General features: G+C 41.5%; 1 protein-coding gene across 1 annotated transcript in view; it reads right to left on the reverse strand.

Annotated features, from left to right (window-relative positions):
- The window catches only part of TBC1D1 (TBC1 domain family member 1), a 246980-nt gene that overhangs the window by 70954 nt on the left and 155489 nt on the right, over positions 1-20537 (reverse strand). The window contains exons 16-18 of the mRNA XM_074951553.1: positions 18938-19099; positions 11912-12070; positions 500-744 (exon numbers count right to left, since the gene is read on the reverse strand). Of these exons, the coding sequence (XP_074807654.1) occupies positions 500-744; positions 11912-12070; positions 18938-19099 (566 nt within the window). The remainder of the gene's footprint in view (positions 1-499; positions 745-11911; positions 12071-18937; positions 19100-20537) is intronic.

Raw genomic sequence — 20537 nt, forward strand, 5'->3', positions numbered from 1 at the left:
AGAACAAAGCCCATGCTACTCTTTCTCATGAGAAAGAAGGAGTGAAACATATCTACCAATTCATGTTCAAACACACTTATAAGAAACTAATCTGAAGCCTTTTCAGTGACTCAATGGGTAGCACTTCATGATTGGCCACATTAACCATCCCTCTCACCCCTAAGCTGGCAGAGGTGATGCTCCCTGTTTCAGGGTTCCCTGTATTTTCTCCCTATAATAGCCAACTATGCAGGGCTATCTGAAGACACACTTTCATACAAGGGCTACTTGAATGTAAATTAGTCTTAAACACAGAGTTGTGTGTGTTTTTCATAATTTCCCAATGGCCTCTCTTAAACTGAAACATAAATCTCTTGAAGATCTAATCCTCTTTATAGTGCCCCTTCTCTTTACTGTTTCTGCAGTGGAGTCAAAAAGCAGAATCTGACAATCACATCACTAACAAATTATATTGCTATTATTAGCAGCATCCTTTTTACAGAGGCATAAAAACAAATACCTGTAAAATAGTCATGTCGGGACGATACTGTTTTCTTAGGCCCATGTCAAACATAAGAAACTTCAACATCTTAAAAGCATCTTCTTCAGTCATATGAAGTAGCAGAACTCCTGCTACAAAACTCAGGCCCTGGCAATACCCTACTTCCGGGTCCAGAAGAGAATAGGCCTTCAGAATATTGTAGAGTGACAGCTGCCCAGCTCCCAGTTGTGCTGAGAAATAAGGATGTGTTGGAAAGGTGCGTCCTGTGAAAACAACTGAAGTTAGCAATTCAAACATTAAACAAAACAAAACAAGCTTGCTAGGTTACCAAGTTAAACAAACAATCTTTTTAAGTCAACTTTCAGTGCTGACATTATTGAGTTTATTCTATAAGGCAAGGAGAGCTTTTGTACCTTAGAAATATATATTTTTGTAATTTAAAAAAGACATGGCTTGGATGACTGCTGGGGTCCAAATAAAGAAGTCTTAGACCAATGTTCAGCTATCTGGACCAGATTCTGATCTCAGTTTCCCAATCATAAATTGAAGTCAGTGGTGTAAACTTCAGATTTACAGTGATGCAATAATAAGAATCTGATCCTCTCAACCAAAAGCAAACAGGACCACCACTTCCCCCCTCTACTCAATTATCCATAAACTCTTCAATATTGATTTGGGCTGGTCTATAATAGCAACCATTGTGATGCCTATTGGACAATAGTAATTCTATTCGTTTCTTTATTTATAATTAGCTAATCCAAACAACATAAATTTACATTTCTCATTGATCTGTGCTACTTGCACAGTGAGATAGAACTAATCTGCTTTTTTATCAAACAGGGCCATTTTATTGAACTTTCCCTAAAGATTCCTATCAGTATGTAAATGATCACATTGAAGGTCTGTAGTTCACAGAATATTAGCAGGTGTTTCAGAAACAGATTTTTGGAAGAATGAAAAACAACCATGAGATTTCCCCCCAACAACCTATCTGAATTCAGAGGATGTTTTAATACTTCTTTTGTTCGAGGGCAAGTGATATGTCTTTTGTAGTTGCCCACTTGTTAAATATCACCCCACCCTTCAGCTTCTGGAATGTTGCTGTATTGCTCGGGCTGGAGGTGTGCTGGCAGATACCATCAGAGCTCTTGTTTCAAAAAGACAAAGCCTGGGGCTGGTTCTTCCTGCATTCCGGTTAGTGCTCTGAGCTACCGAGTGGAAAACCTGCATTTGATTATTTCTGAGTCTGGTCTCATGGCTGCCAAGACTGTTAAGGAATTAAGCGCTGCAGATGCAGAGGGAGTGTGATTAGCTTCCCAAGTGAAAGAGCAGCTTTCATTTTTCTGCAGGGACTTCTTTCCCTAAGCTAGAAGTTATTCTAATACATTCTGATGAGAGACCCACTTAGCCTCTCTCTGTCAGCAGCAAGGCCCCCCTGGCACTAGTCATTCAGGGAGAAGGTATAAACTGGGGTCTGGAAAAAATCCAATACAGAGGGGTCCTGAAAAAGGAGTGGGTGGGGTGGAAGCAATGTTGCTAATCTCACTATTTGGTGTATTTCTTAAAGCCCTAGCTGCTGCTGGAGTCCTGTAATTAGATGAGAATCAGCTTTTTCTTAAAAAAGTTTGTGGCCTTCATAATGGCAGAGAAAAAGCTTAAAAATGTGACCTAAATGCACCTTTAGAGGCTCAGATACTAAAAGGTAAATAAAAAACCCTACATTTATTTTTTAAAAATACTGATTTTTACGAGTGATTTTTTTTTTCAGAGGGGTAGCCGTGTTAGTCTGTATCAGCAAAAATAGCCAGGAGTCCTTGTGACACCTTAGAGACGAAAGCTTATGCCCAAATACATTTGTTAGTCTCTAAGGTGCCACAAGGACTCCTTGTTATTCTTGTGATTTTTGAATGCTTGAAGTTGGTAAGTTTGGGAAGAGCGAGAATACTGCAGGCATTTACCTCTGAACATGGCACATCCCTACCCTGTAGCGCCAAAAAGCCAGAAGCCAACAAGCTCAGCAGGAGAAAAAAGTGAATGTAAATCCAGTTATTTGTTCCACATTCACCCCTGCATTTTGGGTCTGAAGTCTCCCATTGACTTCAATAGGCTTTCGATCAGATCCCATGAAAGGCAAAATATAAAAGTCATCTTAAAGTTACGTAGACTGATTTTTTAAAAAACGTACTGAAGTTACAACAAACTCCTACGAGTTCTGTAACTGAAAGAAGAGAGGAAAAAAATCCGCTAATTTTTAGTTTATTTTGTCCATACACAAAGTGCTGTCAAATCCACAAGAGAGACAATCTCAGATTATCTCTCTTGACTAGCCAGTTAAGACTTTGGAGGATCAGGACCTACATCAAGTGAACCTCGTAGCTCTAAGGTGAGCAGAGATTCTTGTAAGTCTTCATAGGATTGTCCCCTCAATTTGTATAGACACTTCACAGATCAAGAGGGAAAAGAAGTTTTTTAAAAATCCAAACAGGAAAATGTGATTAAAATTTTTTTAAAAAATTAAAAACTGGCAGAGAAACTGAGGCAGGTGCAGTACATGATTCTCCATTTTTTTAATTGAGCAGAATGTAAGCTCCTTGGGGCAGGGACTGATTTTCTGTTCCATGTTTATACAGTGCCTAGCACAATGGGGTCCTAGTCACTACCACAATACGAATAATACAAATACATTTCAAGTAGACAGTGATCATCTGATGGTTCTGATAACGGCTGTACCACTGTACAATTCAGTATGTCCCCAACTTCAGAATGAGAGACAAATATTTTAATATTTATACTAATGCATAATCACAACAGGATGCTCCAGCTGAACTGTATTATATTGATTCATGGCAGCTGTGCTGTCATTGCAGAGTCTTCAGTGCCTACTAGCACACTGGGCATTGTTTAATACAATTCACGTCCTTTTAAACTTGTTTTCTTAGGCAAGGTTAACATCAACAAAGATTTGTCTTTCTTCGCTATTCCAGCTCTGACAAGGTCAGATACCGACACCCTTACTCATAGTTAGCTGTACTTTTCAATTCCGTGAATTCATTGGCACGTCTTGTGCTGCTCATTAGTCTTAACTACGAGCCTGGCTGTACACCTGCTCAGGAGTGGGGGCATGAGCTACTCACATTGCCAGCTGCAAAACAGGGAGGGAGAAAAGGCAGGCACCTTCTAGTGGGATGCTACTGCATGTTGGCAGAGAATGGCAAGAGCCTTGGCCCAGTTCTTCCAATGCGTCAGCCAGGAGCAAGCCAGCACAAAGCGAGTAAGCTGTGACAGGAAAGGGACGGGCATACCTTACTTCTCATGGAGCAAGGGGGAAGCAGGAACCAAATTGTGACTCTCAGTGCCCACCCTGCTGTTTGGGCAGTGGTGGTATGTACTGCCCCTTCCTCAGGCTGGACTGCAAGATACCAATTCAGCCCAGTGTGAGTAACAGTATTATGATTTGGCCAAGATCTCCTTGACTTAACTTGGGAAAGCTCTGAAAGTATTATAGAACACATTCCCCGAAAACAGCAATACCAGGAGGGATGAGCTGGAGTACCAATGAGAAGCACAGTCAGGAAAGTAACTGAAATACTTTCCTCATGGATTGTATTTTCTAAATGGACAACCTACCTAATTCTCAATTACTGAGGGACCATCTCCACTCATTGTTATATTTTGCTTTCCACAACCAAATCTCTGTACAACTTTTCATAGATTCATAGATATTAAGGTCAGAAGGGACCATTATGATCATCTAGTCTGACCTCCTGCACAACGCAGGCCACAGAATCTCACCCACCCACTCCTGCGAAAAACCTCTCACCTATGTCTGAGCTATTGAAGTCCTCAAATCGTGGTTTAAAGACTTCAATGAGCAGAGAATCCTCCAGCAAGTGACCCGTGCCCCATGCTACAGAGGAAGGCGAAAAACCTCCAGGGCCTCTTCCAATCATGAGTGATGTACCCGAGTATTCGGATTCTAATATCTAAACTGTATTGTTAAATTGTTGGATCATATTAAAGAAGTTCTGTATTAAAATCACAAATTGAGTTTGATTCCCCATAGTTTAAATTCCAGGGTATTACTCTTTAAGAGGTCTCTTGGTTTTTGGCACTGTTTCTCTCCCTCTATGTGTGAAACTTGCAAGCTGCTAATTGTGTTAGTACATTCTAAGACAGAGTCTGTTCTCAAAGCAATTCTTTGTAACAACAACTACTTACACAGAGAGAGACTCAAAGCAATACTCTGTAACAACAAAAGCAGCACCCAGAGACCCCCCGCCCTTTTTTTGTATTCATCTCGCTTTGTTAACAATTGTGATTAAAATAGAGAGAGAGGATGTATGTGGATGGATGCTTGGTGTGGATAATAACTGAATGATCAGGGAGGTGCCAGCCTAAGAATCCAGTATCCATCGGCTGAAGAAGGCGTCAAGTGGAAATAACCAGAGGACCCCCAGAGGGTAGACTGGAATCCACCCAACAGCCTCAAGAATGGGAGAACCAAAGAACAAGATAACATCTGGCAGCAAGGAGCCGTCAGGAATGTGACATCTGCTGATTTATTCAGCAACAGCATGATGAAGCAATTCCCATAGACTGGCATAGGAAGAAATTCCTATAAAAATGGACTCTAGAAAGTGAGAACTTTGGGGTCTGATTCTGCAAAGCAACTTCCAGGAGCATCAGATGAGCATCTGACAAGGCCCTGCTCCCTCCTCATGTCCAGGCCACCTGGCCAGTGGCTTGGCATGAGCAACTCTAAGGCTGGTAACTATGATAACAACCTTGCAGAACCTGTGTGTGTGTGTGTGTGTGTATGAATGAATGTGTGAATAAATATGAAATTGAATGGAATGTTATAGCTATAACTAACTGCTTACTATGATTCTTTCTGTATTCACAATAAATGTGGCATTTTGCCTTTTCCCCTTTAATAAGATCCTGCTGGTTTTTATTTTATTGGTATAACAAAATCTATTCCCCTAAATTTCGTTTTTGCAGATTATGTACTCTATGTATCATATGACTTTATCCACAAATACAAAGTTTGTTTTTAATCTAAGCACTATCGCCAGATGTACAGACACTCTTTTCTCAACCTATGTATGATATAATTTTTTTTACATTAGCTTTAATAAAATCTTTAAGTTACACATTATGAGAAAATACCCTCCTGTCCTTAGAACACACAGGTTCCACCACACAGCTATGCATTCTCACACAAGAATTCTTGAAGATCTATTTCAGATAAACATATCTGATCGCCTAGAGAAATGCTAGTTGGAACATGCAAATTCTTTGTAACTACCTGTCCAGCTCTTTGCTGCTTGCCTGTTCACAACATTTTTTTTTACTTCCCTCCTTAGGAGTATTTCATTTTCTTCGTTCATCTTATTAAAGTTTTAGGGCTTGGTCTGTCCTTCAGATATGTCTTTCCCATACAGTTTGAAAACATTAATGACTGAATTTATGCAAAAGCGCACAATTACTACTTTTACCAGGACATGCATTTGTTTTATATATCTGAGCACATAACGGAGACCATGAAGAGACAGTGTGTGTACACACACTTCTATTAGCATGGGGCAAAAGAGAAAACACCTGTAGACTACTGAACCATCAAGCCCCAAAAGCCTGCGCGTGAGCCATCCTATGCACTATTGACTAACTGCAGGAAAGGCTAGCCAACCCCCCTTCACCAAACTTCATACTGTGGAGCTGACTAGACAGAGGAGATTTCAAATAAGATCACTGAAGCCTATATTCCCGTCTCTATTCTTAGCCTATCTGTGTCATACTGAGGCATGACCCAGGTACCTCTTGGTGCCAACTGGCAGAGGAAACAGGGATTACACAGGATTTTAGAGGGATCCCCTGGGTTGGATATCTGAATAATAGTTCATCAAAGGTGGCCTGTGAGGTCTCTACCAAGAATCAGTTGCTCACTGGTTGACACAATCATTGTGAGATGTACATATAGATAATCCTTAAAGAGTTGAGTATCTATACTGAAAATTATGCTCTTAAGATCTTAGAGTTAAGGCGGGTTACCAAGAGGTGACATACCTTGGAAATGTTCCTGTCAGGCAGGAAGTAACTGACACTTATAGTTAGTCCAATAAAAGATATTACCACAACCACCTTGTTTCTCCAATATCCTGGGGCCGACATGACAACAACATCTTCCTTTCTGGCCATTTGTGTATTGTATGTCTCACAGTGTATGCTAATTTGCAAACTGATCCAGGTGCAAATTCAGAGATTACAAAATTTACAGGAGAGGAAATCTACAACAGAGGGTCTCAACCTTTCCAGGCTACTGTATCCCTTTCAGGAGTCTGATGTGTCTTGTATACTCCAAGTTTCACCTCACTTAAAAATTACTTGCTTACAAAATCAGACAGAAAAATACAGAAGTGTCACAGCACACACTCACTGAAAAATTGCTTACTTTCTCATTTTTACCATATAATTATAAAATAAAACTGGAATATAAATATTGTACTTACTTTTCAGTGTATAGTATATAGAGCAATATAAACAAGTCATTGTATGAAATTTTAGTTTCTACTGACTTCACTAGTGCTTTTTATATAACTTATAAAATTAGGCAAATATGTAGATAAGATGATGTATCCCCTGGAAGACCTCTGCCAGTACACCTCGTTGAGAACGACTGATCTACAGGACCAAACAAACAGTAGGAAGGTGCCCTGTTAATTAACCCAAAGGATTGGTGTGGTACATCTTGAAGTTCAAAGAAACACCTTCACCTAGGAGGCAACTGACAGCACGCCTGCCTCATGGAAGAAGGGTCACAGCCTACCTGCTACAAAGCACTGCAAGGATTTTGGATCAGCAATACTTGGTTACACATGAGACTATCTTGTTAATTAATTCTAGGCTCTAGACCACCTGTTAGGTTTGTTTGTTTCCAATACTTCTACTTGCTACCGCTTGAATCTCTATACTTTGTTCAATGAACTTAGGTAAGTTTACAGTGAAATCAAGTGTAAGTGCTGTGCGTTAAGTGGATCTGAGGTGGAACTGGTAAGCTGGGGAGGACTGTTCCTTTGGAAGCAGTTGCACTCCAGAGAGCCTCTCAGAGGGCTTGAGGGTTGGAGTATACCAACGGCTGACCTGCAGAGGGACAGTGGGGCCTGCGAGGTCTAGAGGAGAGCGCTTGTGTGTTGCCCGTGGCCAGCAAAGATGGGGAGCTGACCCAGGGCAGGCACAGCCAAGACTTCCTGATGCTAAGGATGGGTGGTACCTCACAAGACTAGGTACCGCTTGGAAATTTTAATTGCCCTTCAGCCTGTAGCAGATTACTCCTGGGGGAATTCCATGCCAAAAAATTCAAAATTCTGTGCACAATATTTCAAAATTCTGCATATTTTATTTATTAAAATAACAATATAATCAGGCCAGTTTCAATTATTTTGGTAATTTATTTTAGAATATCTGTGGGCAAGTATTCCTGCAACAATACAGACAACAAAAAAGATTCAGGAAATATTTTTTGACAAATGGATTCCTTACTAGGCATAGTAATACCGAACTGTGAATAAAAATTAATTTAAACTACAATACAGAAAGATATTTTCTGCGCCCCTCAAAAGCAGTGCAAAGGCTTGGGGGGGTCAGGGATAACAGAGGAGCTGAGGGAAGTAATTGCTGAGAAGAAGCCTGGGTGTGATCTTGGAAGGTTGTTGAGTGCACATGGGAAAAGTATGGAACAGAGGTTTCTTTGTGGGGGAGAGATTGTTAGGGAGTTGGGGAGCCTCCCCCATGCAGACCCTGGCTGACCCCTAGCCTCTCGCATTTAGTCAAGCACATCTGTCCCTGCACCCCCCCCATGTGTCCCTGCATCCCCTCCCTCCAGCCCCCAATTATCCCAGCACCCCCACTCAGCTACCTGTCCTCCCCCATCCCCAAGTATCCTGCACCCCCACTCAGCCAGCCCTCCTCCCCTGTCCCCATATGTCCCTGCACCCCCTGGTCCCTGCATCCCCATGTGGCCCTGCATCCCCATTCCCATTTAGCCCCTAGCTCAGCGCTGTCACCCCACTAGCTCCTGTGCCCCCGCCCCAGTCTGTCCCCACCACTAGCCCCTCCACTAGTCTATGTGATCCTCCCCAGCAGCTCCACATGCCCTGCTCTATCCATTCCCCCTATATCCTGTGCCTCCTCACTTGGCCCCACGGGCACGGCACTGTAAGGCAGACTCTCCCGCTTCCTCTCCACGGCTGGCAGAGCTGGCTGCCCTCTCTTCTGGTGTCGTAGCAGTCCCTGGTGGGCTAAAGGGGTAATTGCAGCACCTTCCTGGCAGAACGTATTTTCTGCAGGGGTGGGGGGAATATCTGCAGGGGACATGAATTCTGTGCATGCACAGTGGCACAGAATTCCTCCAAGAGTAATATCTGGGTTCCAATATCTGGGTTCCAATGAGGAAAGACAGCTAACGGTAAAGATAAGCCTGTGGCTGGGATCATGGAGGGCAAGAGATAGTCAAGGGAAACCTATCTCGGAATGAGAAAAACAAATCTCTTTTGGGTGGAAGCTATATATTGCCAGTGGGGAGGAGAGGCTGGAGTTGGTAGGGAACTACCTTTGAAAGAGGAGAAAGACTGCAATAGACAATACCTGAGGGGGGGACAAGAAAGCAGCTTAACAAAGTTTGTGAAACTAAATGTCCGACTCAAGAGTGAACATGGCTGGTATGCTGGTTGGGGAAGAGCATCGCTGCTGGTCACAGCTCTTAAGAGGTCATTCTTGGCAATGTGCCAACATAATAGTGTTCAATAGGGATCCACATCTTAAAGAACACATGCTTTTAGGATTCAAAGTCTTTTGAGCTGAGTCCTCTTTTGTGTTTTGGGGCAGAACTGTTATATTTTGGCAATTTGAGAGAGAGAAGTAATGCTGACAAGGGCAGAGAAAAGGAAAATGAACAGATATTCATGAAATAATGTCTTTTGGGTGGCCAAAGATTGTTTACCTTTAACTCCCTCTCACTCTCAATAAAATTAGCTCAAATCACTCCTCTTTGACACCACCCTAAAACAACAGTTTCACACAATTTAGTCTTAGTATGTCACCCTCATATTATAAACACCCTGACAAGCTTTAAATGAAATACAAGAATGAAATGGAAGACGGGTACAGGCAAAGATTTTCTAAAATGTTGGCCTAAGGTTAAGCCTCCTAAATCCGTAGTAAGTGGCTTGACTAACAAGGGTGCTGAACATTCAGTAGCTCCCTATGAAGCCAAGGGCAACTGCTGAGTGCTCAGCACCTTTGAAAGTCAGGCTCCTTGTTCAGGTGCCTAGATATGATTTTAAGAACCTAATCTAGGCTCCTCTTTTTAAAAACCTTGACCATAGTGTGACACTGGCAGACCAGATGCTCGCTCATGCCAAGGCCTCAGGCCTCACTGAACACTTACAAATTCATAGCTGGAAACCAGTCTTCCTTACCTGTGTGTTAGCATTATCAAAAGAAATGTTAGCTGTTATGTTGATAAAGATGTGTTTAGTGTTTTCTAAAATGCTTGTCGGATGCTACATGGTATTGTTCTCACTCAGCGATATCCTATCTTGTAAAGCGAAAGCAAGCATTTGCATTGTAAACCTCTGTGACTATGTAACTCATCAAACAGGGAAAAAACACTGTGTAATGAAAATGATGGTGTCTGACAAGAAAGTGTTAAATTCTGTTCATTAAATGCAAATCAGCCATTGCATGGAATCAAAGATCAAAGACTTTAAGTGCATTCCCCCTCCCCATGAAGAAGGGACCTGCGTGGAGACTGTTGCTTTCAGTTTGGTTTCTGTGAGAAGTTAGAAATATGGACACAAGGAAAAATTCTTCATATCTGGAGTATCTGGATCAGTGGTTCTCAACCAGCGTCCCAATTAGCACACAGCTGCGGCCCAGCTCAGTTGTGTGCTAATGGCCAGTCTGCGTGGTGGGGTCCAGGTTCCCGGTTACCCAGTGCGGCGGAGTTGGGGCAGCAGCCTGGCTCTGTGAGCGCTGGGGCAGCCACACAGCGGGTGTCTGGGGCTTCTGGCCAGTCCCGTGGGGTTGGGGGTCCAGCGCAGCCGTCCGGCCCTGCGAGCTCTGGGGCAGGCGTGCCACAGGGGTCCGGGGCCCAGGGGGGCGGTCATGCGGGCAGCTGGCCGGCCCCGCACAGTGGGGGTTGGGGACAGGGCTGCCAATGCCCTGCCACCCGGTCCCTGAGGCCCAGGAAATACATTGTGGGCTACGATAAATAAGTTGAGAACCACTGGTCTGGATTCTAACAGGGCAGAATAACTGAACAAGAAGTCTGAGATCCCCGAAGTTACTCTGGGTAGCCCTTAAAGAATTTTGGGAAACAGGCAGAGTACTACATCTCTGCTGCCTTTTGAAATTACAGACTGACTCACATGTACATATATTTTTACCTGCTTTAACCTCTCAATAACTCTCATTCCTTTTTCTTAGCTAATAAACCTTTGGTTAGTTTACTATGGAAGTAACTTCTATAGCGTTGTCATTGGTGTGAGATCTATGATGTGAATTGACCTGGGTGAGTGACTGGTCTCTTGGGAGTTAGTGTAACCTGAATATTTTGTAATTTTTGGTGTAAGTAACCATTTATCACATAGTCCAGCTTGCCTGGGTAGCAAGATAGCCTGGAGTGTCGAAGGAAGCTGCCTGTGACTCCACTATAAGACTATTGTATTACTTTGGGAATTCACATTTGGTCCTGGGTTGGTGAAATCTAATGATAGAACATACCACGGGTGGGGTGTCTGCCTTGCTTTTTGACAGTCTGCCCTGAGGCTGGCACTCTGGTCGTGAGCCACTCCAGACAGCATGACACACAGTATTTTAAAGGAGAAACTGAGTGAGACTCAATAAATACCTTGCAAGATATTTGAACTTCTGTCAGAGAGAACTGTTTACCAAAATAAAATAAAACCAAAATAATACCCATTAGAACCAAACTCCTACACTTTTCCAAGTAAAGCTGTTTTAAATAGAAGGCAGCACTGAGGATTAGAAATGAGTCGCACCTATTTTAAAACAAGCCTCAACTCTTACAAACAGATTTGCTTCCCTGGCAGTTTCTATCCCGTTGACTTTAGGAGTTCCCTGTCAAAGTCTGAAGTATAGCTGCATTAATCACATATACCAAAGTGCTTATTAATGCCCTATCTAATAAGAGGAGATTGTAGAACATTTCTGCATTTGAAATATGGACTTAGTGATTGCTAATAATGTGAAGTAATTATTTTCAATTATATCAGATTAAAATCACTTCTCACCCATAACCTATTATTAATCCAAGAAACATTTTTACTAGATATTTTCTTTGTTAGAATTCTCCCGCTCCAAAGGTTGTGAAACTTTAGTTCTCATTTCACAATGCTGCTGTAGACTTACCAAGGTCAATAAGTATTGCATGTTGCTGGGAAGTTAATTGTTTTAAGAGTTCTTTGTAGGGAGTGTCCTTTGGCTGCTGCTTACTTGGAAACTGATGTTTAAGATGGTATTGTTCTGCTAAAAACTTCCAGATCTCACCCCGGTGATGACGTGGTACTCCTTGCAAGAAAGGGACAAAAATAAGGGTGAGTGGGAAATACTTTACTCTTCTAATCACAAGAGTTAAAATATGTCTCAAGTAAACAGTCCAGTAGAACCTCAGAGTTCTGAACCCCAGAGTTACGAACAACCTCCATTCCTGAGGTTTCATAACTCTAAGGTTCTACTGTATTAGCCGGAGTGAGGCTTGGGAGATCTATCTAACAGAAACTATCTGTGACCTTCCAAGTTATACACCCTGTGGAAGACTACAGAAGCTGGCTATGCAGCAGGCCTACCTAGTTAGAATTCAGGTTCATCTGGTTTGCAAAATGTACCCTCTTTCCCCCCACTGGCCAAAGCATAAAAATCCTAATGGGGGTGTGGGGGTGTGGTGTGTGCACACTGGTCATGGGGTTGGAACAGCAGCTGCATAAGGCTGAAATTAGAATTATGCAACCATTTTGAGAGAAAAGCACCACAAACAAATAGCTACTGTACCAGCTTCTTTAGGCAAGTACCAGCCACACAGGCCTCTAAGCAACCTAAAACTGCTGAACTGTGAAGTTACAAGTCTTCCCCACAGCTTTCCAAGCTGAAGTACACAATCTAAAGCTTTTTGATGGAATTGATATAGATTACTTTCTAATACCGCAAACTATTGTCCTTCTGGTTGGCACAATCAGAAATTTGGGAATCATCAAAAAAGGGGTAGATAATAAGACAGAAAATATCATATTGCCTCTGTATAACTCCACAGTACGCCCACACCTTGAATACTGCATGCAGATGTGGTCGCCCCATCTCAAAAAAGATATACACTGGACCCTCGCCAGAACGCGGGATTTGGGATCCATGCGTGGTATGGCGTTAAAGCGGGGACCGCGTTATAGCTGGGACTACGTTAAAATGAATTGCAATTAAAGTAATTAAATTTGGGATCCATGGCCACGACCTCATTATATAAGAATTCGCGCTACGTAGATGCGCGTTCTAGCGAGGGTCCAGTGTACTGGAGTTGGAAAAAGTAAAGAAAAGGGCAACAAAAATGATTAGGGGTATAGAACAGCTTCCGTATGAGGAGAAGACTGGGACTTTTCAGCTTGGAAAAGAGGCAACTAAGGGGGGATATGATAGAGGTCTATAAAATCATGAGTGGTATAGAGAAAGTAAATAAGGAAGTGTTATTTACTCCTTCTCATAATACAAGAACAAGAAGCCACCAAATGAAATTAATAGGTAGCAGGTTTAAAACAAACACAAGGAAGTATTTTTTCACACAATGCACTGTCAACCCTTGCCGGAGGGTGTTATGAAGGTCAAGACTATAAAAGGGTTCAAAAGGGAGCTAGATAGATTCTTGGAAGATAGGTCCATCAATGGCTATTAGCCAGAATTGGCAGGAATGGTGTCCCTAGCCTCTGTTTGCCAGAAGCTGGAATTGGGTGACAGGGCATGGATCACTTGATGATATCCGGTCTGTTCATTCCTTTTGGGGCACCTGCCATTGGCCACTGTCAGAGGACAGGATACTGGGCTTGATGGATCTTTGGTCTGACCCAGTATGGCCGTTCTTATGTTCTTACAAGGTACTGTGCACTAGGATTCATGCACACCGTAAGCACCCAGCATGTGCAATTCAGATATCATCTAGTGATTAAAACACAGGCCTGACAGTTAGGAGGCATGTGTCCTATTCTCACTTCTGCTATAGGCTTGCTGTGCGACCTTGGGCAAGTAACCATATTTTAAAGCCTCACTTTCCCCATCTGAAAGAGGAGATAATGCTCCTTTCCAAAATCATACAGGTGATGGGAGGCTTAATTTATGATTACTTGCAATGCGCTGAAATCTGTAGATAGAGAAGTGCAAAGTATTATCATAACTAAGGCCCGACCAAATTCATGGTCCATTTTGGTCAATTTCACGGTCATAGGATTTTAAAAATCATAAATTTCATGATTTCAGCTATTTAAATCTGAAATTTCACGGTGTTATAATTGTACAGGTCCTGACCCAAAAAGGAGTTGGTGGGGCGGGGGGGCACACGCTTATTGTAGGGGGTTTGTGGAACCACAATCCTTACTTCTACGCTGCTGTCGGCAGTGGAGCTGCTTTCAGAGCTGGGCAGCCGGAGAACAGTGGCTGCCGGCCAGGATCCCGGCTCTGAAGGCAGAGTTGCCACCAAGAGCAGCGCAGAAGTACGGGTGGCCTGGTATGATATTGCCACCTTTACTTCAGTGCTGCTGCTAGCGGGGCGCTGCCTTCAGTGCTGGGCACTTGGCCAACAGCCACTGCTCTCCGGCCACCCAGCTCTGAAGGCAGCACAGAAGTAAGGGTGGCAAAACTGTGACCCCCCCCTAAAATAAACTTGCGACCCCCCCCACAACTCCCTTTTAGGTCAGTGCCCCCAATTTGAGAAAAACTGGTCTCCTTGTTAAATCTGTAAAGTATAGGGCAAAATCACACAAAAGACCAAATTTCACAGTTCGTGACATGTTTTTCATGTCTGTGAATTTGGTAGGACCCTAATTATAATGGTTCAGGCTGTGTTACTATTCAACATGAGGAAAGGTACTTTACACGAAGAAGTCACTAGGGCTACTCATAGCATAAGATTCTATTCAATGCAAATAAGGATATTCCAATCTAGTCTTAAATGTGTTGGAATCAAGGGTTCACTTTTAGAGTAATCTATGAGTTGTGGTTTTTATTGTTTCTTTTGGTAAATATTTAAAACATAGTAAGAGATCAACACAGGAGGTCAAAATTAAGTCAGTTATCAGATAAGGACTGAGTGGAGTCAGACCAAAACTTTCTTCTTTTCTTTTTCTTTTATTGGGGAAAAAATGCAGATTCTGCTACACTAAAACAACTTTTGTCTATTTCACTCAATTGTTTCAATTGGGGGGAAAACCTAAATGTTTCATTTTTGATATCTGTGAGAAAAAATATTTTTATTCAAAACAGCTTTGCATTTTTAAATTTCCTTTAATTTTATTTTAAATTAAAAAAACAACAACATTAAAAGCTTGAAATCAAAAATGTTTTGTTAATCAAAACAAAATTTTCCTTGACTTTTCAGAATTGCCCGTGAACTGAAAATATCTGTTATTGGCCTGGCTCTAGAAGAAATATATACGATGTTGGATCATATTAAAGAAGTTCTGTATTAAAATCACAAATGAGTTTGATTCCCCATAGTTTAAATTCCAGGGTATTACTAATTAAGAGGTCTCTTGGGTTTTGGTACTGTTTCTCTCCCTCTATGTGTGAAACTTGCAAGCTGCTAATTGTGTTAGTACATTCTAAGACAGAATCTGTTCTCAAAGCAATTCACAGAGACTCAAAGCAATACTCTAACAACAGAAACAGCACCCAGAGACTCCCCGCCCTTTTGTTGTATTAACAATTGTGATTAAAATAGAGATAGAGGATGTATGTGGACGGATGCTTGGTGTGGATAACAACTGAATGATCAGGGAGGTGCCAGCCTAAGAATCCAGTGTCCATCGGCTGAAGAAGGCGTCAAGTGGAAATAACCAGAGGACCCCCAGAGGGCAGACTGGAATCCACCCAACAGCCTCAAGAATGGGAGAACCAAAGAACAAGATAACTTCTTGGAGCCGTCAGGAATGTGCTATCTGCTGATTGATTCAGCAACAGCATGATGAAGCAATTCCCATAGACTGGCATAGGAAGAAATTCCTATAAAAATAGACTCTTAAAAAGTGAGAACTTTGGGGTCTGATTCTGCAAACCAACTTCCAGGAGCATCAGATGAGCATCTGACAAGGCCCTGCTCCCTCCTCATGTCCAGGCCACCTGGCCAGTGGCTTGGCATGAGCAACTCTAAGGCTGGTAACTATGATGACAACCTTGCAGAACCTGTGTGTGTGTGTGTGTGTGTGTGTGTGTGTGTGTGTGTGTGTGTGTGTGTGTGTGTGTGTGTGTGTGTGTGTGTGTGTGTGTGTGTGAATGTGTGAATAAATATGAGATTGAATGGAATGTTATAGCTATAACTAACTGCTTACTATGATAACAACCTTGCAGAACCTGTGTGTGTGTGTGTGTGTGTGTGTTTGTATGAATGAATGAGTGAATAAAGATGAGATTGAATGGAATGTTACAGCTGTAACTAACTGCTTACTATGATTCTTTCTGTATTCACAATAAATGTGGTATTTTGCCTTTTTCCCTTTAATAAGATCCTGCTGGTTTTTAATTTATTGGTATAACAACGAGCACAATTTTACTGTACTTCCTTACATAAAAAACAAAATGAGTAAGTATTTTTCTGATATGTATTTTTAATAGACCATCATTATCTCCAGATCATTACTTTATAGTGAAACTCCTGTAAGAACATGCTAAGAGCAAAACTGATATTTGAAGCAAAACCAGAGCACAATGTAAACAGGGAGTATCTTCACAACTACTTTCAGTGTTTTGAACTTGGTTACTGAATAAAAATACATCAAATGGTGTAAACAGGCTTTTGGATTCACTGAAGGAACCAGATTCTGTTCTCAATTACGCTCCTGCAATTCCGTTAGCTTCAATTGGGTGAACAGGTAACTGGCAGTAGACTTTGGCCAACAGTATAAATCTATTGCTACTGTATACACCATTACAGATCAATTAAATCCCCTTCAGGGCAAATAGCTGATAAATTATTCCCATATCAATTATATCTGTGCATACTGCAACATCCACATAAACAAGGTATTTAGTCCAGCATTTCCCCAATTGAAGATATTTTGTATTTAGATGCTATTATTGATTAAGACTCATACTAAATATATTTATCTGCTTGCTTCAACCAGTATAACAGTAAAAAGTTACTAGAAAAAACTCATTCTGAATTAGGATTTGGTGTACAGTATGTTTGCTAAATTCTGCCCCCCCCCCTTTTTTTCTTTTTTTTCCATTCATCTCATGTTCTCCTTCTGGTTCTTTTCTTTTTTGGTGGAGTTTCTTTCTAAAATCAGTTTAAGGACATTTTTTTCATTGTCAGGAATTAAGTTAGAAACTTGGAGCCTCACGTTGGTATTTTGGAGTTATAAATCAACTGGTCTGGTGTCATTTGCCTATCTAAGGCCTGGTCTACACTGGGGGGCGGGGGATCAACCTAAGATACGCAACTTCAGCTGTGAGAATAGCATAGCTGAAGCCAGCGTATCTTAGGTTGACTTACCTCGTGTCCTCACTGTGTGGGGTCAACTGCCGCCGCTCCCCCATCGACTCCGCTTCCGTCTCTCGCCGCGTTGGAGTACAGGAGTCGACGGCAGAGTGATCAGGAATCGATTTATCGCGTCTACACTAGATGCGATAAATCGATCCCGGCTAGATCGATCGCTACCCGCCAATCCGGCGGGTAGTGTAGACGTACCCTAACAGTGGATAGATAGACAGGCTCAACAACCTATTTTATTAAACATCTGCCAACAGTGGATGATGGTTAGTTACCTACCCAAAAACCTAGTATGCTACACAGACTGGGAATGTACAGTGCCTGGCTCAGCAGGGCTGAAGCCTCCAAACACTACTACAATACAGACAGTAATAGATGAACAATGGCCAATTTTGTCAAACACGTTTTTTCAAAAAAACCTTAGGCTGTGTCCACTTTACTGCTATTAAGACCCAACTGTTCATCCATTTCTGAAATACTTAGGAAGAGAGCTATGCCATGTCTGCCAGAGATTTGGAGATATATAGGCAGTGTGGTAGAGGGGACTCAGCTGACAAATGGGCAACGGCAAAGAATGTTTGTTCCGGTATTGCATAGAAAACATCAGAGGGGAAAACAGACATTTTCTCATTAGCATGTGTGGAGCTCATGCATCTTCAGCAAGCTGTTACCCATGAAAGCTATTTACTGCTACTCTGAACCTTCTAGGCTTCATGATGACTGATAATTCAAGGCATTCAAAAGCATTTTTTCCACCTCCTTTTTCAAGAAGCCTATGGTACACTCAGCAACCTATACAACTCAGTCAGATAAATCTGCACTGCACTGTGGAAGATATGGTCCTCCTGGGAAGCCGGCTCCTAGGAGAGCCTGAACTATAACTCCCATAGGCAATATTCTAGGAAAATGCAATTTAATGCTAATCTGACTCAAAGGAAGCCTTCTGAGTCCTTTCAACATAAGAAAACATTTTGATTTTAGGAATCTCAAAATGTTTTGATCAAAAATATAGAAATGAAAAGCTCTGACATTTAAAAAAATTCTATTCAGAATTTGTTCTGTGAAAAATTTTGAAATTTCAACTTTTCATCTAACTGCAGAATGAAAACTAACATGGGACTTTCCTGCAGGACTGAAATTACAAATTTAACTCAGCTGTAGTAGATATCATTGTCTCACTTGGGACCACTTTGTTCCCTTGTACAGATACTGTATTGAACCTCTTTCTGACAATGTGCAGTAAGAGCTGGGACAGGATTTCCAGGTAACAGTTTAGAGAGTTTACTCTGTTCTTTACATGAATAAATCTTTGAGCGGTTATCTGTGTTTATTTTCAACTCAAGTTATAACAGCGTCTAATACAATTGAGCTGCCTTTGCTACAACTCTGCTGTCCAAATCTCTCTTCCCCTTAGGATGAAGTTCATTAAAAGTGAATGTCACATACTTTACCCTCAGCTCCATGGTTGCAACTATGGTTTAAAATCAATGTGAGTGGCAAATGTGTAGCTAAGGGGCAGCGGGCCTCAAATGTATCAATTTGAACAGTGTCAATTGTTTAGTTAGACCACTGTGAACACCCCACTTAATAAGGTGATAAGAGAACTGATATTGGTAGAGAAAAGCAATCAGAGTGACTTCTAACATTAAGTTGTCCATGAATTCCACCATTTCAAAAATATAGGCCATGCTTACCTTGCCCAACAGCAGAATGTATTGTTTCCATGTCAGTTTTTGTCTTTGACCTTCCTGGTGTACTCAGCATTTTTTCCCAAACCAAAGTTACATCTTTCAAGCACGGAGTGATTTCTTCATAATCAAGTTTCAGACGCCTGTTCAGCAAATTGTTTTCAGAAGCTAGGAAATGAGATTAACAGTGTACCAGTTAAGATTGTACAATACTATCGAACAGATTCACTTACAGAGGGCCTTATCATGCAAACGTCCACACAGATGCCTGTCTACATCACTGAAGATGTAGGACTTTTGACAAGCTCTGTAAGAATTTCAGGATGCTTTTTTGTTTTAAACTGCTCTAGTTGTGCAGTTCTGTTGGAAGCCATTCTGTTAAAATCCATTCTGCATGGCAGCTCAGATGAAGAGCCTTACAACTAGTCAAATCTTTAAAACTGAAAGAGACACTGAAGATGGTTAATGAAACAGGCAAGATTGTTAAAGACAATTTTGATTTTTCCTCTTCACAAAAAGGATTTAGTGTAAACAAGACCAAAACTGAACATGACATATAAAAGTAACGTAGTCTGCTCCTTTGTAAGCTATCCTCCCTTTTGACTCAGAATTATCGAGGAATATTGCTATTTATTAGGAGTAGAACACAGTTACAACACTGAGCACATGCCATAATAAAAGTCTGTGGCAAGTCTACTGAGAATTGTAGGGATATCAATTTTTAAAGGGGGATCAGGGAGTCAGCTGATTTTGTTGGAGGATGGTGGTGATATGGTCACAGCCTTTGCACATGTGAGAAAGTGAGCCGAAGCACTATTTTGACCATGTGAAGGCTTGGGGAGACCCTAGAAATGCAAGAGAGGCAAGAGGAGATAAAGGGTATGTCTACACTGCAGACACCCACTCTGGTTTGTGGGGCGCGGGCTAATTGCGGTGTCAGCAGGATCCTCGTGCCTGGGCTACAGCCCAAGCCTGAATATCTACATCACAATTAAACAGTCCCTTAGCCTAAGCCCCTTAGCCCGAATCAGCTGGCACAGGCCAGCCTCAGGGTTTTAATTGCTGTGCAGGCATACCCAAAGAGGAATGGGGATTTAAAGTGTTAAAAAAATTAACTCATATTAAATCCCAAGCAGGTCTCCTGAGTTGAAACCATGTTTAAAAAGTTATGTGTCATAAAGTTTCCATCACTTTAATGATGTTTGTGTGATATATGCACAATACCTCGTTGCTGTGACGATGCATTACTGTAATGCATTACAGTGTACTGTCATTCTGAGGACATATTATTACCATACATCAGAAGACTACTGTCACTTTGATGATTTAATACCATAATACTTCACCAAAACAACACTCCTATTTATCACTGTGTTGAGACAATCTAAGTTAAAAGGACAAAGTAATTTTTTAATAGTTTAACTCTCCATTGTTAAAGCTGTTTATACAAATTTAAGTCTTATTTTGCTGGTTTTTCCTCTCTCCCATTTACGGTAGAGCTGTAGTTAGTAATATTGAGAACAATACATTAAAAAAAATTAATTTACAAAATCTCTGATCATGCCAAGATACTTTGTGTAACAGCATTATTGACTGTGTCATTACA

This window comes from Natator depressus, chromosome 4 (genome assembly GCF_965152275.1).
Source record: "Natator depressus isolate rNatDep1 chromosome 4, rNatDep2.hap1, whole genome shotgun sequence".
Taxonomy (NCBI): Eukaryota; Metazoa; Chordata; order Testudines; family Cheloniidae; genus Natator; species Natator depressus.